Source organism: Aspergillus fischeri, genomic scaffold (assembly GCF_000149645.3).
Source record: "Aspergillus fischeri NRRL 181 1099437636264 genomic scaffold, whole genome shotgun sequence".
Lineage (NCBI taxonomy): Eukaryota > Fungi > Ascomycota > Eurotiomycetes > Eurotiales > Aspergillaceae > Aspergillus > Aspergillus fischeri.
Window position 1 is genome coordinate 1,611,736 of NW_001509762.1, and position 15,087 is coordinate 1,626,822.

General features: G+C 49.2%; 6 protein-coding genes across 6 annotated transcripts; 2 read left to right on the plus strand and 4 right to left on the minus strand.

The window, feature by feature from the left end:
- Positions 1-12: 12 nt before the first annotated feature.
- On the minus strand, positions 13-1,688 carry mpkC (mitogen-activated protein kinase mpkC; the record flags this gene model as incomplete). The annotated part of the gene is made up of 9 exons (XM_001259777.1): positions 13-148; positions 207-412; positions 481-537; positions 595-951; positions 1,006-1,105; positions 1,184-1,227; positions 1,279-1,408; positions 1,524-1,546; positions 1,629-1,688. The coding sequence occupies 9 exons, from the start codon at positions 1,686-1,688 to the stop codon at positions 13-15; spliced, it is 1,113 nt and encodes a 370-aa protein (XP_001259778.1).
- Positions 1,689-2,996: 1,308 nt separating this feature from the next.
- On the minus strand, positions 2,997-6,548 carry NFIA_078220 (putative DEAD box helicase involved in nonsense mediated decay; the record flags this gene model as incomplete). The annotated part of the gene is made up of 4 exons (XM_001259778.1): positions 2,997-3,313; positions 3,662-5,682; positions 5,735-6,093; positions 6,165-6,548. 4 exons carry the CDS (start codon positions 6,546-6,548, stop codon positions 2,997-2,999), a joined length of 3,081 nt encoding a protein of 1,026 aa, XP_001259779.1.
- Positions 6,549-7,819: 1,271 nt separating this feature from the next.
- Positions 7,820-9,885, plus strand: NFIA_078230 (WD40 repeat domain-containing protein; the record flags this gene model as incomplete). The annotated part of the gene is made up of 4 exons (XM_001259779.1): positions 7,820-7,859; positions 7,922-9,575; positions 9,663-9,726; positions 9,790-9,885. The coding sequence occupies 4 exons, from the start codon at positions 7,820-7,822 to the stop codon at positions 9,883-9,885; spliced, it is 1,854 nt and encodes a 617-aa protein (XP_001259780.1).
- A 346-nt stretch (positions 9,886-10,231) lies between these two features.
- Positions 10,232-11,407, minus strand: NFIA_078240 (uncharacterized protein; the record flags this gene model as incomplete). The annotated part of the gene is made up of 1 exon (XM_001259780.1): positions 10,232-11,407. The coding sequence occupies one exon, from the start codon at positions 11,405-11,407 to the stop codon at positions 10,232-10,234; it is 1,176 nt and encodes a 391-aa protein (XP_001259781.1).
- Positions 11,408-11,805: 398 nt separating this feature from the next.
- Positions 11,806-12,549, plus strand: NFIA_078250 (PRP38 family protein; the record flags this gene model as incomplete). The annotated part of the gene is made up of 1 exon (XM_001259781.1): positions 11,806-12,549. The coding sequence occupies one exon, from the start codon at positions 11,806-11,808 to the stop codon at positions 12,547-12,549; it is 744 nt and encodes a 247-aa protein (XP_001259782.1).
- Positions 12,550-13,080: 531 nt separating this feature from the next.
- Positions 13,081-14,693, minus strand: NFIA_078260 (heme-dependent oxidative N-demethylase family protein; the record flags this gene model as incomplete). Its single annotated transcript, XM_001259782.1, has 3 exons — positions 13,081-13,561; positions 13,623-14,088; positions 14,180-14,693. The coding sequence occupies 3 exons, from the start codon at positions 14,691-14,693 to the stop codon at positions 13,081-13,083; spliced, it is 1,461 nt and encodes a 486-aa protein (XP_001259783.1).
- Between the last annotated feature and the right edge of the window lie 394 nt (positions 14,694-15,087).

Sequence of the window (15,087 nt, forward strand, 5' to 3'; positions counted from 1 at the left end):
AGCAGCCTGAAACTAGATTTGGCCCGAATCACTGAGAAATTCTGAAAACTCCCGCTCAAGAGCACTCGGATCAAAGGGGGTAGATGGATCAAACGGCGCTGGGTCGGCTGGATTGCCGACATTGAGATAGTCAAGGACCTCGGAATATCTATGAAGATGGCCACAAATTAATCAAGTGTCAATGTAAACGGAACGCAAATACTGACATCATTATCTTCCAGGTCTCCTTTGGGAAGTCTGCGCTGTCGAATGACCAATCGAAAGGCCCTGAAGCTGCAGGCTCGTCGGTGGGATCATGATATGGAGCCAGGTAGGGATGTCTCAGAGCGTCTTGGGCGGAGATTCTCGTGTCGGGATCAATAACCAGCATCTTCTTGAGAAGGTCAATGGCTATAGAGGTGTGTGTCATTATCTGTGTCCAGCCATTCTTTTCATCTTCCGCAAAGGGTGTTTACCATCGAAATCAGTATCTTTCGGGACGACAGTCGATAAGTCTCGAGGCTCTCGTGACGGCAAAGATTTCACAAAGTTCACAGTCTAGATGCCGAATCAGTGGGGAGGGGAATCTTGGATTGGTGGGTTGAGTGCACTTACGTTCTTACTGGTGATCTTCTCAATCACCGCATCAGGAGGATTTCCAAGGACGTTTGTGATGAGGTGGAACTGGTGAACGTGGTCCTTCCCAGGAAAAAGTGGCTTACCCCGTAGCATCTCAGCAAGGATACAGCCCGCACTCCAAACGTCCACTTGAACTCCGTATCTCTGCCATGTTAGCATGATTTCTGGAGCGCGGTAGTATCTGGTTGCAACGTAGCCGGTCATCTGCGGCTCCTGCAGCCGGGCGAGACCGAAATCGCATATCTTCAAATCGCAGTTTTCGTTGATGAGAATGTTGGTTGGTTTCAGGTCACGGTGAATCACATTAGCGGAATGGATGTATTTCAGGCCTCGCTATTGACAGTCAGCAAGGCACGTTGGTGTCATCCTCAGCTTTGATGTTCATACTAGGATCTGGTAGATGAAGTATTGTGAGAATTTGCTGTCAAGAGGTTTGATGCTCAAAAGGCGTCCGAGGTCAGTCCCTAGAAGTTCTGTAGCTATGTAGCTAACCTGATATCAGTATACCAGCAAAAGGCATTTAAAAAACAAAGAAGGCGAAGATGCCACGAGAATAGTTGCCTACATGTCCTCCAAAGGAGATATGAAAATATCGCGCAGGCAAATGAGCTAGAATTCAGGGTCAATCTTCCTCTCAGCAACAGAATCAGGACGCCGTACATTCTCATGTCGAAGATACTTCAACAACCTGATTTCCCGATATGTACGCTTCGCCAGAGACGAGCTGTCAAAAGGCTTCATGATCTTCTTTAATGCAACTGGCTGCTGGGTTATCTGGTCGAAGGCCGAGCTAGTGGTGCACGCGTTATTAGTAACGAGACGCAGTTAGAAGTTTCAAGAGCCAGTAAGCAGCGGCAATGCCACCGCAGTAAGTACATACCAGACGAGGCCAAAAGACCCCATACCAATGGGCTGCGGGTTCACATATCTGGTCACAGTAGTTAGCTCGACGAACTTGATTTTCTCGGCGCTGTTGGTCCAAGACCAAGCGCAACGAGCTGAAAACAAACATGCCTCGTAGTGTATTCGAATTTCGTACCCAAGATCTCAGCACGGACAAACTCAGCCATGTGGATAGGGCCGAGCGGTCAGGTATTGTGACCTCTGTGACAATGGAAATCCGAAGCGAGTAATGATAGTCTGAATTTCATAATCTGATCGGAGTGAAGAGGCGGCAGGGAACCAGGTAATCAGCCGTCCAAAGAGGGGGTGTGGATGGTGCAGGTGTCTGAGTGACTATGTGGCTTGTTTACCGGATCGAGCCAGCCAGAAGATTCAGGAAAAGTACCTGAAAGGGCTGGGAGTCCGTAGCATGATTCTAGGAGGTAATAGCAGTGGTAAACGAAGTGACACAAACACATCCATGTTTGAGGAAAGTTCCGGAAACGCAACCGAGCTAGTGAAGATTAAGAAAGGGACAGGTGAGATTCTCGACTGTTCGATGCAGACCATATAGACTGGATAGAGAGATGGGGAGCGAATAATAATAGGTACCTAGGCAAGGGTAAGAACCGTAAAGTAGGTAGGTAAGTGGAGGGTGACGGACGATGGGGATAGCCTGGGCGTTGGATTTCAATTGGTGGGCTGAGATGCCAGGCATAAATTGAAGTGAGAAAATGAAAGGGGCACAAAAACATGGAAGACAGTCAGTAGGTGGGCCTAAGCAGTCGTAGTACTGTGTAAGTACCCAGCAAGCTCTGGCTGGTATCTGATCCAGAACAACAACCAACAGAAAAACAGCACCATTCTCAATCTGACTGCAGGATGGCCAGAGGACCGGGGATATATCATATCAACCGGACACGACGGATATCAGAAATAATCATTTGATCTGTTTACCCTCGGGTAGATAATAATATCTATTAGATAGATAGATACAGCACAGCTTCCAGTTCCATGATCAGTTCCTTTCCATAGAGTGGGTCAGAACCTTAAGGCTACCGTGGATTCCATCTCCAAGATTTACAGAGTAGGTTACCTACGAGTATCTATTACCTTTTACAGAAATTGAGCACCTGTGCAGTTGTTCTACCATACTTATTATTGTTGTGGGTTGTGGGTAGGGATGGTCGTCACATCTCCTCAAGTCCAGCCCTAAAGTATCTAGACCAAGTGATGGTCCTTAGTTTCTCTGCTCCTGAACCCTATAAGCCTTCTCTCACAACAATCTGAGGGATCACAGATGCCTTGGCAGGAAAGAAGAACTCTCAAAATCTTCGATGTTCCATATGATATTGCTGAAACTAAGCCTAGGCTGGATCTGCTCCATACTTCTTCCTTCTCCTCTACCCCAGCTGACTATCGTGCAACTCACGAGAATAGGTTCCCTCGAATTCCTGCCACAAGCACGATCAACTTGCACCGTTGACTTCGACAGATCAGTCGTCCAGCAGCGTCCCCTCTGGCACGGCCATCGGTATCCCAGCCTTTTTAGCAGAGACTGCAGATGCCTTCTTCTTTCCCTTATGACGCGTTGAGCTGGAATCGCTGGCCAGAATAACATTCTGCTTTTCTCTCTGCATCGTGGCCAAGCTTCTGGGGTTTGCTTTTCTAAGCAAGAGAATGTCTTGCTGCTTAGCTCCCCATTGCGCAAATTCTTGGTAGCCTCTGATTGCCTGTTTCTTTAGTTCCTCCTCCGTCGAAACCTTCGGTCGATCATCAATCGAAGACCCTGCCACATTTGCCGGTTCCACTTCTGATAAAACAGATGAACTCGACTCGCACTTGCAGAAACAGTCATGATTTTCTGAACAGGGTTTGTCGCAGACATGACCACAGAGCATTCGGAGGTTGCAACGCTGTTCGCACTGGACCAGATCATGGGAGAAGCTTGAAAGACACTGCGTCAGTGGGAGCTGCTCGGCGTGGAAACCGTCTGATGGCTCACCTGTGGCATTGAAGGGCACACTTATGTCCACAACTCAGTGGCTCCTCGCAGGGTTGTCGGCACCCACCATTCGTTTTCACCCAGTCCGCAGGCTCTTCAACACCCTGAGTCAGCATAAATTCTTGAGACCATTATCGTATGAACAGAGAGACCAACCTTGATTGAGGGTAGTGTTGCCGTGCTTCTGGCACGTCAAAGGCAGTTGGAATCCAATGCTTCGGCAAGGGCGCTCGTTGGCCATGATCGTGATCACTTTCCGCCAGAGGTCATCGGCAGAGTACAGGAGCTTTGCATTCCCGAAGATATAAAACCCATTCCTTGCTCTGGACAGGGCTACGCAGACTCTGTTCTGCACTGACAAAAACCCGATTCCCTTTGCGTTTGAGCTTCTCACCAAGGACAGAATGACAATGCCATTCTCTTCTCCCTGGTATGAATCGACCGTGACGACCTTGACATACTGACCCTGGAGGTACGAATGATTCCTCATGAGCTTCAATATTTTCTTCCTCTGGCCATTGTAGAACGTCAAAACGGTTATGTTGTCGACCGAGACGCCGTTGAGCACAAGGTAAACAAAAAATCCCACGATCATTTCCGCCTCCATCACGTTGTATTTGGACGCCAGGCTGTCACTGCTCTCTGGCCAGCTATGCGAGAAGAAGAAAGATCGGACGTCGGCCATTCCCGGTACTTTCGGGCGCCGGAGGACACTCTGATGATCTTGCAGTTCCCCGTATATAGGTTCCAACAGGCGGCGAATTTCCGGCACCATACGCCGTTGGCGCCTCAAAGTAACGTACCCAATTCTGTTCTTCACAAGCCTTTCGAACATAGACACATCTAGATGGAAAGGTTCACCTTCAAGGTCTTGCACTGCGCAATGACCCTTGAGCTGTTGGTGGTCGCCCACGAGTATCATGTGCTGGACCGAGTCAAGACAGGCAACGGCTATCGGGGCCTCAATGACCTCGGCTGCTTCTTCGATCAGGATGGTCTTTGGTTTCACGCTGGAAATCAGGGCCCTATATTTGCTGAGGCCCGTCGCAGTCATACCAATGATCTTGGCCTTCCGGAGAATGAGGTGGTCTCTCTCCCACTTTCCAATCCGTAGATCTTCGCAATTCTTTGTGTAGGCAGCGACGAGCTCTCGGAATTGTTCCAAGAGCATCATCTTGAGCTGTCTCCGTAGCGCATCATAAACCGCACCACGTGCCTTGAGCGGGACCTTCCACATATCAGAGTGCCTCAGGTGGTCCAGACTGGCTGCCTCTGGAACACTGGAAGGAACCAATCCACACATCGCTTCGCGCAGAAAGATGAATTGTCCTCTCAGATTTTCGTAGTCGTCCTCTTCAATTCCTTGTTCTGCCTCGAGTTCTTTGAGCTGTTCATATTCAAGGTCTACCTCGTCTTCGTCAAAGCCGAAGTTCTCGGTCGTGTATGTTACCTGGAATTTGACCACTTGGTCTCCGAGCCATGCAATTAGAGGATCGGTATCTTCTTCAGCACAAGGACGGATCCAACCCTTAGCTCCCTTTGCAAGGGAATCGCATTGCTCTGCGCTCAGCAGCCCGTGCTTCGCAAAGAGCTTTGAAGATAGAGGTGTCCCATCGTCTTCTTGACTGAAAGCCTCCAGCAATTCCACGATTGTAGTCACCAGAGTCTTGTATTTCCTCATTGTCGGGCCATACATGCCGCCCTGGACTGTGATCGCCGGCTCATTTTGCCTGATAGCAAACAGAGTGCGCTTCTTGATTTCGGGGTCGTTGCTTCTCCCTCCTAAGCGAATATAGTCCTTCTCGAAAACCGAAATGTGTCGCAGAAGTTGATCCAAGGCGTGATTTGTTTGGGATGAAACTATGATAGGAGGATCATGAGGATGCATGTTAGACAACAGAATTTTCAACGCAACCACAGAAACGTGTGTCTTCCCGGTGCCTGGGGGGCCTTGGATGATCGCTAATTTTTTGGTAAGGATTTGCTTCAGAGCTGCCCACTGTGACTTGTCGAGATCACCTGTTGGCGATTCTGGCCAACCTTCCAAGAGGTTGATATTTTTCTCTTCGTCGGTGCGGCCAATAACTGACTCGATGGCCATATTAGGGGATTCTTTGACATAATCCGGGGCATCAACATCGGGATCCAGGCCGCATATGTGATCTGCTAGAGGAAACCTGATGCGGGATCAGCTAGTTCTGAGTTACTTTCCCTGTTAGGTTCACTGACCTTTCGTGGTTTAGTCTCTGGAGAGCAGTCATGGTATGTCTCATAGCTTCGTAGTAGCCTGTTCTCGCTTCTACCATAATCCATTCCTGATGAGGATCGAAATTAGCGTCCTCAGGCTGGGCAAAGAAGATATCAACCTCCGGAGGTTCTTGCTTGACTCCTTCCAGAGGTCTCGCAGCAACAACAGCAATGACACACTTGCATCGGAAAGAGTCGCTTGCAGGAGACAGTGCAACAACTGATCCAGCGATCAACCGCTTAGAATATTCCCAAACAATCTTCTTTCCGGATCGGTTAGTGGAGAATCGGATTCGGAATGCAATGCCCGTTTGGGCGAATGTGATGCCAGTGATGTAAACCTAAGCCAGATTCTGGTAAGCAGCTATTCGACTTTCCTAAGAATATGAAGCAAGAATGAAGACTGACTGACCTTCTCGTATATCGATACAGCTTGAGAGTCCACCATTTGCGGGTCATTACGGAAGTAAGCCACAGCATCTCGCAGTGGAGCAACAGCATCCTCTCGAAGGAGTTCATAGTGTGCCCTCAAGTAAGAGTCTTTCGAGCTCCAGGGACCATCTATCCTGTTAGGCATGAGCTCCACACAATCTTCGTCTGAAAATGACGGTAGAATCTCTTCAGCTGTTGGTATCTCCGGCTTTTGGAGCCAAGGGTCTTTCTGTCCATGATCCTGTTTGCGGCAATATTCTCTGATAGCTAGGTTGGCTTCGGTATTAGGACTAATGGACGACTTCGTCAAAGTCTCGGAAAGTCCTTCTGAGGAGTATGTAACATGTTCATCTTCTGAATCCATCTTGGTTATAGTCGTCGTGAGCCTTAAGGAGAATAGCCTGTGCAGGACAGGAATGAGTTGGATGATGAGTTTAAAGTGTAAGAGGAATTGCTATTCGGTGAGTTGAGGATTAAACAGTATTGGGTGCCAGCTGCAGAATATAGTGAAGTTCTCGTACAATGGAGGAGAGAAGTGAAGGGGAAATCAAGTTCGTATTCACAAAGACAAGGAAAGAGTGACAGTCTTCATTGGACAACAACTCCGAGAAGGAAAGAGATGGGATAGAACTATACAAGGGAAACAATACTGAGATGCAAACGAAATCAAGCTGCCCTATCAGTGTTTCGGGTCTTCATCATCCTCCTTCTCCTCTTTTGTATTGAACAAACGTCTGGTAATGTGAAGTAATAGCCAAGCATCTTTCCCAGGACTATATCTTCCTTTGTTTCCAGGCCTTCCTGTATTCCCATACCGGTTACCATCCCATATAAAGAGAAGCTTTCATGCTGGCACCGGTTAAAAGTGTGAGGCTATGCTTGGATGCGAACAGCCTTTGACAATGTGGCATGTATAAAAATATTGAGATACGTAGACTCAGAATATCCCTTCAAGTACAATGTGCCATCCCAGACTTATTTCTTCGGACCCAGTTGCCTATCCAGATTGAAGGTTCCATATCGTTTGCAATCCGCTGTTTGCCCCTTGCGATGGTTCGCTACCCTAACAGGCCCAGATCAATTGTCTCTCTTTCTGATTGGTTTAGTCCAATTGGCGAAAAACAAGAAAAAAAAAAGAGGGAAAATGAAAAAAGAAAAGTAATCGAATCTGGACATCAGTGGGCGAGAAAAGTATGCTGAGGTTTCTGGCGATTCTGATATCCTATCATGGCGCTAACCCAAGATAGGCATGAAGTGGCCTTAGGCAGGAAGTGGGCAATCAACGTGACTGACGTCTGGGGAACTCAATGGATATTGGCCCATTCTGTCGGAGAGAGGATCCTGGCTTCATTTAGCGCATAAATAAAAAGCCTCGTATCAATTTTAGAGTTAATACTGTGGCTACTGGATTTATTTCTCCAAAGCCCAGGAGAAGTGGTTTGATGTCCGAATCGAGCCATGAGTCCATAATTTGCAGCAATTCCTCCACCCGACCCAAGAGGCATCACTGCGCCTTATCGCAAATCCCAACTGCTCAGACTGTATAGCGATTGACGCATTGAGAATAGACTTCAGCTCATATATTCGGTGCGTGCGACAGAGCATCTGAGGAGCAAGGAGTTTAGCGACGTCAAAATGACCTCAATTGGGGACGACGATGATCGAGATCTTGCGGGTGAGCCCTTCACCCGTTATCCCACCATGCTTGAAAGAGTTACTGATGGCCAGGTGACATAGGCTCGCAAGATGGAAGCTCGGACGATGAAATGGAAGACGCTCTGAGAGACGCAGATGAAGCAGGGAATGATAATGATGCCGATGGAGACGCCGAGGCCGATCAAGATGCGGAAAGCCCGTCGAATACCAGCCACGCATCCGAAGGGCCTGGTATCGCATCTCAAGCGAATCCCGATATCCCAATGACCTCCCCTGACTCCACAAACATCACATCCGACTTGACCTCCGTCTTTCACCCTCCAGTTCGTCCGGATTGTCTAACAGCATCCACTTACGACATAGTACCGACCACGGCCGCACCCCATAGTACATCGATAAATGCAGTAACAGCGACAGCCGACATGCGATGGGTGTTTAGCGGAGGGTCTGATGGATATGTGCGAAAGTTCAATTGGGTGGATTCGATCAACAGCAAATTGATGCTGACCGTGGCGCAACGACATCCCTTCGTCGATAGCGTAATGAAGGCGGGCGTGTTGATGACATATTGGGAGTGCATGGATGGGAACGCAGTGTCACCAGTCTATTCCCTAGCCAGCCATAGCGAAGGCCTATGGTTATTATCGGGGTTGGAGTCAGGCAGTATCCGTCTGCAGTCAGTTCGTCATGATGAGGGGAAAGAGATTGCTCTCCTGCAACAGCATACTTCGGCCGTCTCGGTACTGCATCTGACCCCAGACGAGAAGTCATTGCTATCTGGTAGTTGGGACAAGCGAGTGTTTGACTGGGATTTGAATACAGGACAGACGCGGCGTGTCTTTGGTGCCAGCGCTAGGCAAATCGCGGCGATCGAGATTCGGCCAGAATCCGCAGTTCCTGTTCCAAAAGACACATCAGAGCTGCCTCAGACGAATGGCACCTACTCATCAAACTACCATGCAAGCGGAACTGACAGCTTCAATTACATGGATACATCGAACGAATTAGGTGAAGGTGGCGCTGCTGCAAACCCGCAGGCGGGATCCCCGGCAGATTCACTCTTTGGCGGCGCCGATTCACTGTTCGGAGATGCAGATGGCGGGGGTGGTGAAGGTGGGGGTGCATCGGGAAATGCGTTTGGAATAGACGAGGATGATGAGTTCGGCAAAGCTCTTGCCAACGGCATTCTTCCGGATGCCGATGCCGATGCAGATGCAGATGCACACGGCGAGCCTGACGTGATGGATCAGCAAAATGGGACTGCAGAGGGCAACGCAAGTTCAGACGCTACCATGACGAACCCAAAGAGCGAACCTCTGGAGACTAATCTTCTAAACGTTTCGTCGCAACCAGTGACGAACGGTCTACCACACGCGGAAGAATTAAAACCACCTTCACAGGCCCAGGAGTCTGCTGCATCAACACAGCAGGGGTCGAATGTAGTAACAGACCACACATTTCTTGCCGCATCCATCGACGGCACAATCAGAATATGGGACAGACGGCAAGCAGACCCCGTTGCTCGGATCACACCCTACAACTCTCCACCATGGTGCATGAATGCATGCTGGTCTCCGGACGGGAATTATATCTATGCAGGGCGTCGAAATGGAACTGTGGAGGAATTCAGTCTCCATAAAGGTCTACGAGAGCCTGAGAGGACCTTCAAATTTCCCCAGGGCAGTGGACCGGTGACGGCGCTCAAGGCGATGCCCAATGGGCGACATATTGTCTGGTGAGTAGTATTTCTATCTTTCCTCGTTAGCTAATACGGTATTTTTGTCCCTTACCATCATGAGATCTGGCTGACCAATTGTTCCAGTGCGTCGCATGATATTCTTCGACTGTACGATTTGAAACACGAACAAGTCAGCCGCCATTCCACTGTACCTTTTCTCATCATCCCTGGGCACCGCACCGGGACTATATCACAACTATATATTGATCAGGCTTGTCGTTTTATGATCTCGACAAGTGGTAATAGAGGCTGGGAAGGCAATACCACCGAGGTTTTGCTGGGCTACGAGATCAACGTTCCTCGATGATTTTTTTTTCTTTTCTTGCGATGTATAATATATCCCGGCAGATTTCTGCCATCTTGTTCGCTCCCCGTTTGAGGTGGACAGAGTGTCAATGTTTCATTCTGTTGAGGCTATCCTAAGGGGAACCGGATCATGGCATTCATTGATTGCATGTGCTGACCTTTGTTCATGATAGCGCAACGAACGACATCGGACATCTAGACCAGTGTCTTAGACTATAGTGTTTACTTATACTAAATCTTAAAATTTGGCAAACACTTCTGAAAATAAGAGATAGGTAGTACAGAATAATGAGATCTTTCGTATTTGCATTCGTGTAGAAATATATATATATGTAGGTAGTACACTCCTACTTTCCCGATAGATGACGCCACAAACTGTAAATATACCCAAACTCCTTCCAAGAACCAAACCAAGAGCACGCAAGATGGTCACAAGAACGGTCGTAAGAAAAACATTGCTGATCATGATCATGAGCGATTTCATCAAAGTCGACGCCTTCGCAAACTTCATGTTGCTGTGCTCTCCAGGCACCGAACAGCGGATTCTGCGCCCACTGAACGTGACCTTCCCCATCCTGTTCAAAGAAGACATATCCTGGCTCATCAGCAGGATCATTACCCTTATCCTCAAGTGTGTGAACACCCCTGGGGCTGGTGACCAGACCCCCAAAGCCCGGGAGAGCCACATTAGGGATATGGCCTCGCGCCTCAATCTGTCCGTTCTTCACGTTGTTGACTGTGATCAGGTACACTGGCGGAAGAATAGCATCACGATCCGCCCTAAGAGGCATGGGAATCCATGCTTCATTATTGAAGGACTCGGGACGATCCTTGTCATATTTCAGGGGCAATGGCCGGGAGAGGAGCATCTCGTCTAGCTTGCCAGTGTCGAGCAACAGACCCGGTGTTCGAACATACAGTACACTGTCGTACTGCATGAACTGGATCTGGCCTAGACGAAGAAGCTTGGTATCTGTCGGTTCGTAGCCTGCAGAGGTCGCTGCCGTCATGTCGATGGGGAGAAGCCAGACGTTGTACTTGATGCTTGCGGCTCGGAGCAGAGAAAGAGCTGTTCTGACAGAGTCCGAGACCTTGTCTGATGACAGCAGATCCCATTCCCGGGGATACATGAATAACCGGTCGTTGATTGCTGTGCCGTTTGTGGCGAGTTGTTTGAAGAAGAGGATTGCGGAGCAGATATCAGATGGATTGGGGGAAGACAGGAGTTGCAGATATGCGTAGTTGCCTCCTGCTCCAGGCTGCGCATGATGGACGACATGTTTTTGCTGCTCCTCAGGAATCAGATCCGACAGAATACTCTGCTCCCGTTTTTGAAATGACGACCCTGCTGATCCGTGGCCGGTGATTGGGTCTGGAACCCCAGGAGGCCGAAGAGCACTCTGGATACTTCTGACAGACTGCTGCTGAAGGACGTAGCCGGACAGAAAAAGGAGAAGAGTAAATAGGCAGACCACACCGGTGGAGAGAATGACTGAGACTGTTGAGGAGGTCAGAAGCACCATGATTGTGTGTAACTTGAAGTGCGCATGGTAATATGTGTTGATGTTCCTGAGATGCACGAAAGACAGCGACGCATGAATTGAGCCACACACGACTACAAGTCACCACAACACACAATTAACTTATATAGCATGATCATCTTTTGATAAAAGGTCTGTAATTTGAAGCCACCAAACCTGCTAATAGCAGACCTGAGACATGTTGCATCACCAGCGCCTCCGCTTACCTTTGGGCTGGTTGTCGGAGCGACTATCGATAAGAGTCCGTCTTGGCACAGCCTCCGCGCCACACCCTGTCAGCCACAGTTGATCTTCCTGCTTTTCATCAAACTTTCGTCTTTTTCTTCGCGGACAACCTTTGAAGTCGCGTCCACAGTCGGGATTTTCCGATCCTTTTCAACATGTCGTCCCATCGTGCTGATGCGAGTACCCTCCTGGACAATCGTGGCTATTCAGGACCCCTAGTCCGCGGTGTCAACCCCGCCACATTGTTCGAGAAAGCCGTTCGCGACCGCATTACAGACTCATATTACTGGAAAGAACAGTGCTTCGGTTTAAACGCGGCGACACTTTGCGATCGCGCGGTCGAACTGACATCTATCGGTGGTACATATGGTGTCGCCGAGAAACCCACTCCGTTTCTCTGTCTTGCGTTCAAGTTGCTGCAACTCAACCCCGAGCGTGAAATCATCTTGGAATATCTCAACTACACCGATCCGGGCAGTGACGAAGAGACAGAGGCCACGGCAGAGGAGCAGGCTCGAAATGGTGTGCTTGGACAACGGGGGGACTTCAAATACCTCCGCGCCCTGGCGGCGTTCTACGTGCGTCTGACCTTTGACCCGGTCGACGTCTACAAGACACTGGAACCTCTCCTTCTCGACTACCGGAAGCTGAAGCGACGAGTACGCGACACATTTGTGCTTACATATATGGATCAATTTGTCGACGATCTTCTGACGAAGGACCGTGTGTGCGGTACTAGTCTTTGGAAGTTACCGGCACGGCAGCAGTTGGAGGATCTGGATTTGTTGGAAGAGCGCATCAGTCCTCTGGCGGACGAACTGGAAGAGTTGGATAAGGAGAGCGATCAAGGCAGCGACGATAGCGAGTCACGGTCTAACGGGGCCGCTGGGGACGAGTGAGCGGGTCACTGGGCGCCATAATCGGCAGCTCGAAAATTTTGACACTCTACGATTATTGGCCGCCATTGTCCCTCAATGTATGACTGATGCGCATCCCGTTGGGGATTCAGCTCCTGCGTATTCCCACCACTGAGTGGCGCGAGCTAGACAGGGCGGACGTCGTCTCGTTAGCAAGCGGCTCAAGGCATCCTCGTTGCCAGGTGCCTATTGAAGCTATCCAGAGTCACAGTCGAAGCTTTAAGGAAGCACAGTCAATATGTGGTGTTGCTGGAACTTCCTGGGCAAAATAACGACCTCTGATTGAGTGCAGAAGTCTATGACGAACCTCACCAAACCGCCACCAGGTTGATGATCTTGGTGCAGAATGGCGGATATCCTTGATTCAATATACCCTTGACTCTACATATCATGTAGGTTACGTTCTTGTTTGTTGTAGGTATGTGTATAACTAGAAGCAACTTGGTCTCCATTGATAATAAAGATTATACAGAAGCACCGAGAACATCATTTGGACCACTTCAAACAAACTAATCAAAACCCTTGCTGGCGATGCCACTTGTCCTCCCAGTTCCTGAACCAAGGGCTCTCGTCCAATGTAGCCACTTGCCAATTTTTGTCTACGAGACCTTTATCCTCCTGCTCCTTAGCCCATTCCTCAAGCTTCGGAAGCACGACATGCTCCACATGCCATGTATTCTTATATTTCATGAGATTTTCTTTTCCTTCTTTGAGGATCTTGGCTATCAAGGCTGGTATGCATGGTTCATCACAGAATTCGGACACGGGCGTGAATAGTGCCTTGAAATTGAAGACGACCGCTGCCGACAGAGGCAGACGTCTCAGTGTCTGCCAATCCACTCGCAGATTGCAATCGGCCAACTGCAGGCTAGGGTCTTGAGACAGACGAAGTTTCTCGTGAGGATCCCCCGGGGGCATATACAAAGGCTGTCCGACTTCTAGACCCCAGGACCCTCTCTGGATTGGTTTGTCTGTTGGCATTTTGGCGAAGAACCTAGCGGAGGACTTGTCAGCGACCTCTTGGGCTTGCCGCTCTCTTTATTCCCTGGACCTACCGATCCATAGAGAACTGCATCTTTTCCTTATAGTCCGGGATCTCCCCATGGATTTGATGGAGCTGAAGTCCTATTTTCAGTCCAACATTCCATCCCAGAGCAGAGCAAACCACTGCCGCGCGGAGGAAATAGAAGCCTGTCTCCTCATCGCGCAGCATGATCGCAAAGTCTTCGGGCACATTGTCGAGGAGGATCTCCAAAGGATGTTTGGCTTTGATGTCTTGCTCGGTGTCGAGGATTCTGTTCTTGAATATCCTCTTGCTCTCTAGCGAGAAGTACTGAGGATACCGGGCGCACAGAAACTGCAAGACCATTTCCATCAATTCCTTGCAGGCTAATTCAGAGCCTGGAAGATAGCCGAGGACTGATGAGCCGTGTTTGGCGTATAATTCCTTGCGTTGCGCGATTCGAGTTTTGTAAGTGGATTCGAGCTCAATCCACCAGTCCGTTTCCATTTTCGTTAGTGCTATACGCAGGAGAAATGATGACTGTCAGCTCCTAAATCTGCTTGTGGGGGCGTTCTAATGGACGGTTTGGTGCTGGTCAGGCAGGCTTACACATGGTTTGATGGTATGTCCAACGGAACGGACGATATGGTCTCGGTAGGGCCTTGTCAATGACAAACTTATGGTATGGCTGGGGCAGAGGCACACCACTTAGGGCTGCATAGTCCGGGAAGTCTCCTAACTTTTTGATCTCTTCTGTTGAGAACCCTGTCGGAGTATACATTTGTTCTTGGCAATTTCGGTAATCCATTGTCATCGGCAGAATGTATTGTCTGACTCCGGCTTTGTCAATCTCTTCCAACTGTGCCGAGCTCTCTGGCAAGGCAGCGAGGGCCTGCCGACGCTGTGGTGGTAAAACATCGGCATAGTTTACTTGGGACGCGGACCCGATCACCGGCTTCTTATCCGGTGACACGGATCTTGGAGGCGTTCCAGCAGCTGACGTTTTGCGGCTCCGAAGACTTATTCCCCGCCAGACTTTCCTGCGTCTGGATTGATCGAAGGTGATGTGAAGCCCAACGAGCGCAATCACGGCCAGACCAGACAACCACCAGTCACCGAGCATACCGAGTATCTGCATTCTCATGTGTCTCGTGAAGCAGTATATAAATGAAAAAGGACATACAAGATGTGGCTACGCCTGTTCGGCAAGAACAAAACCCGCCTCAGGGCTCATGAAGCGATTATATGTGCAAGGGGGTGTTCTGCGGTATAAGAAAAGCAATCAACGAGAAGTGTGATCGAGCAGGACTCCTCTGGACCCCCGAGTTTCCAAAGATATGCTCTATCGTGGCCTGCTTGAACTTACTACGTTTGGTGCGGAGAAGCAGATATCAGATAAGGACGAAGCTGGAGCAACATGATAAGACCATAGCATTGGTGAAAATAAACCTTCGGATCTGATTTCTTATAGTGTACTGCGACACGTTAGCGTTGACCACTCAGCCTTGTTGTAGCAG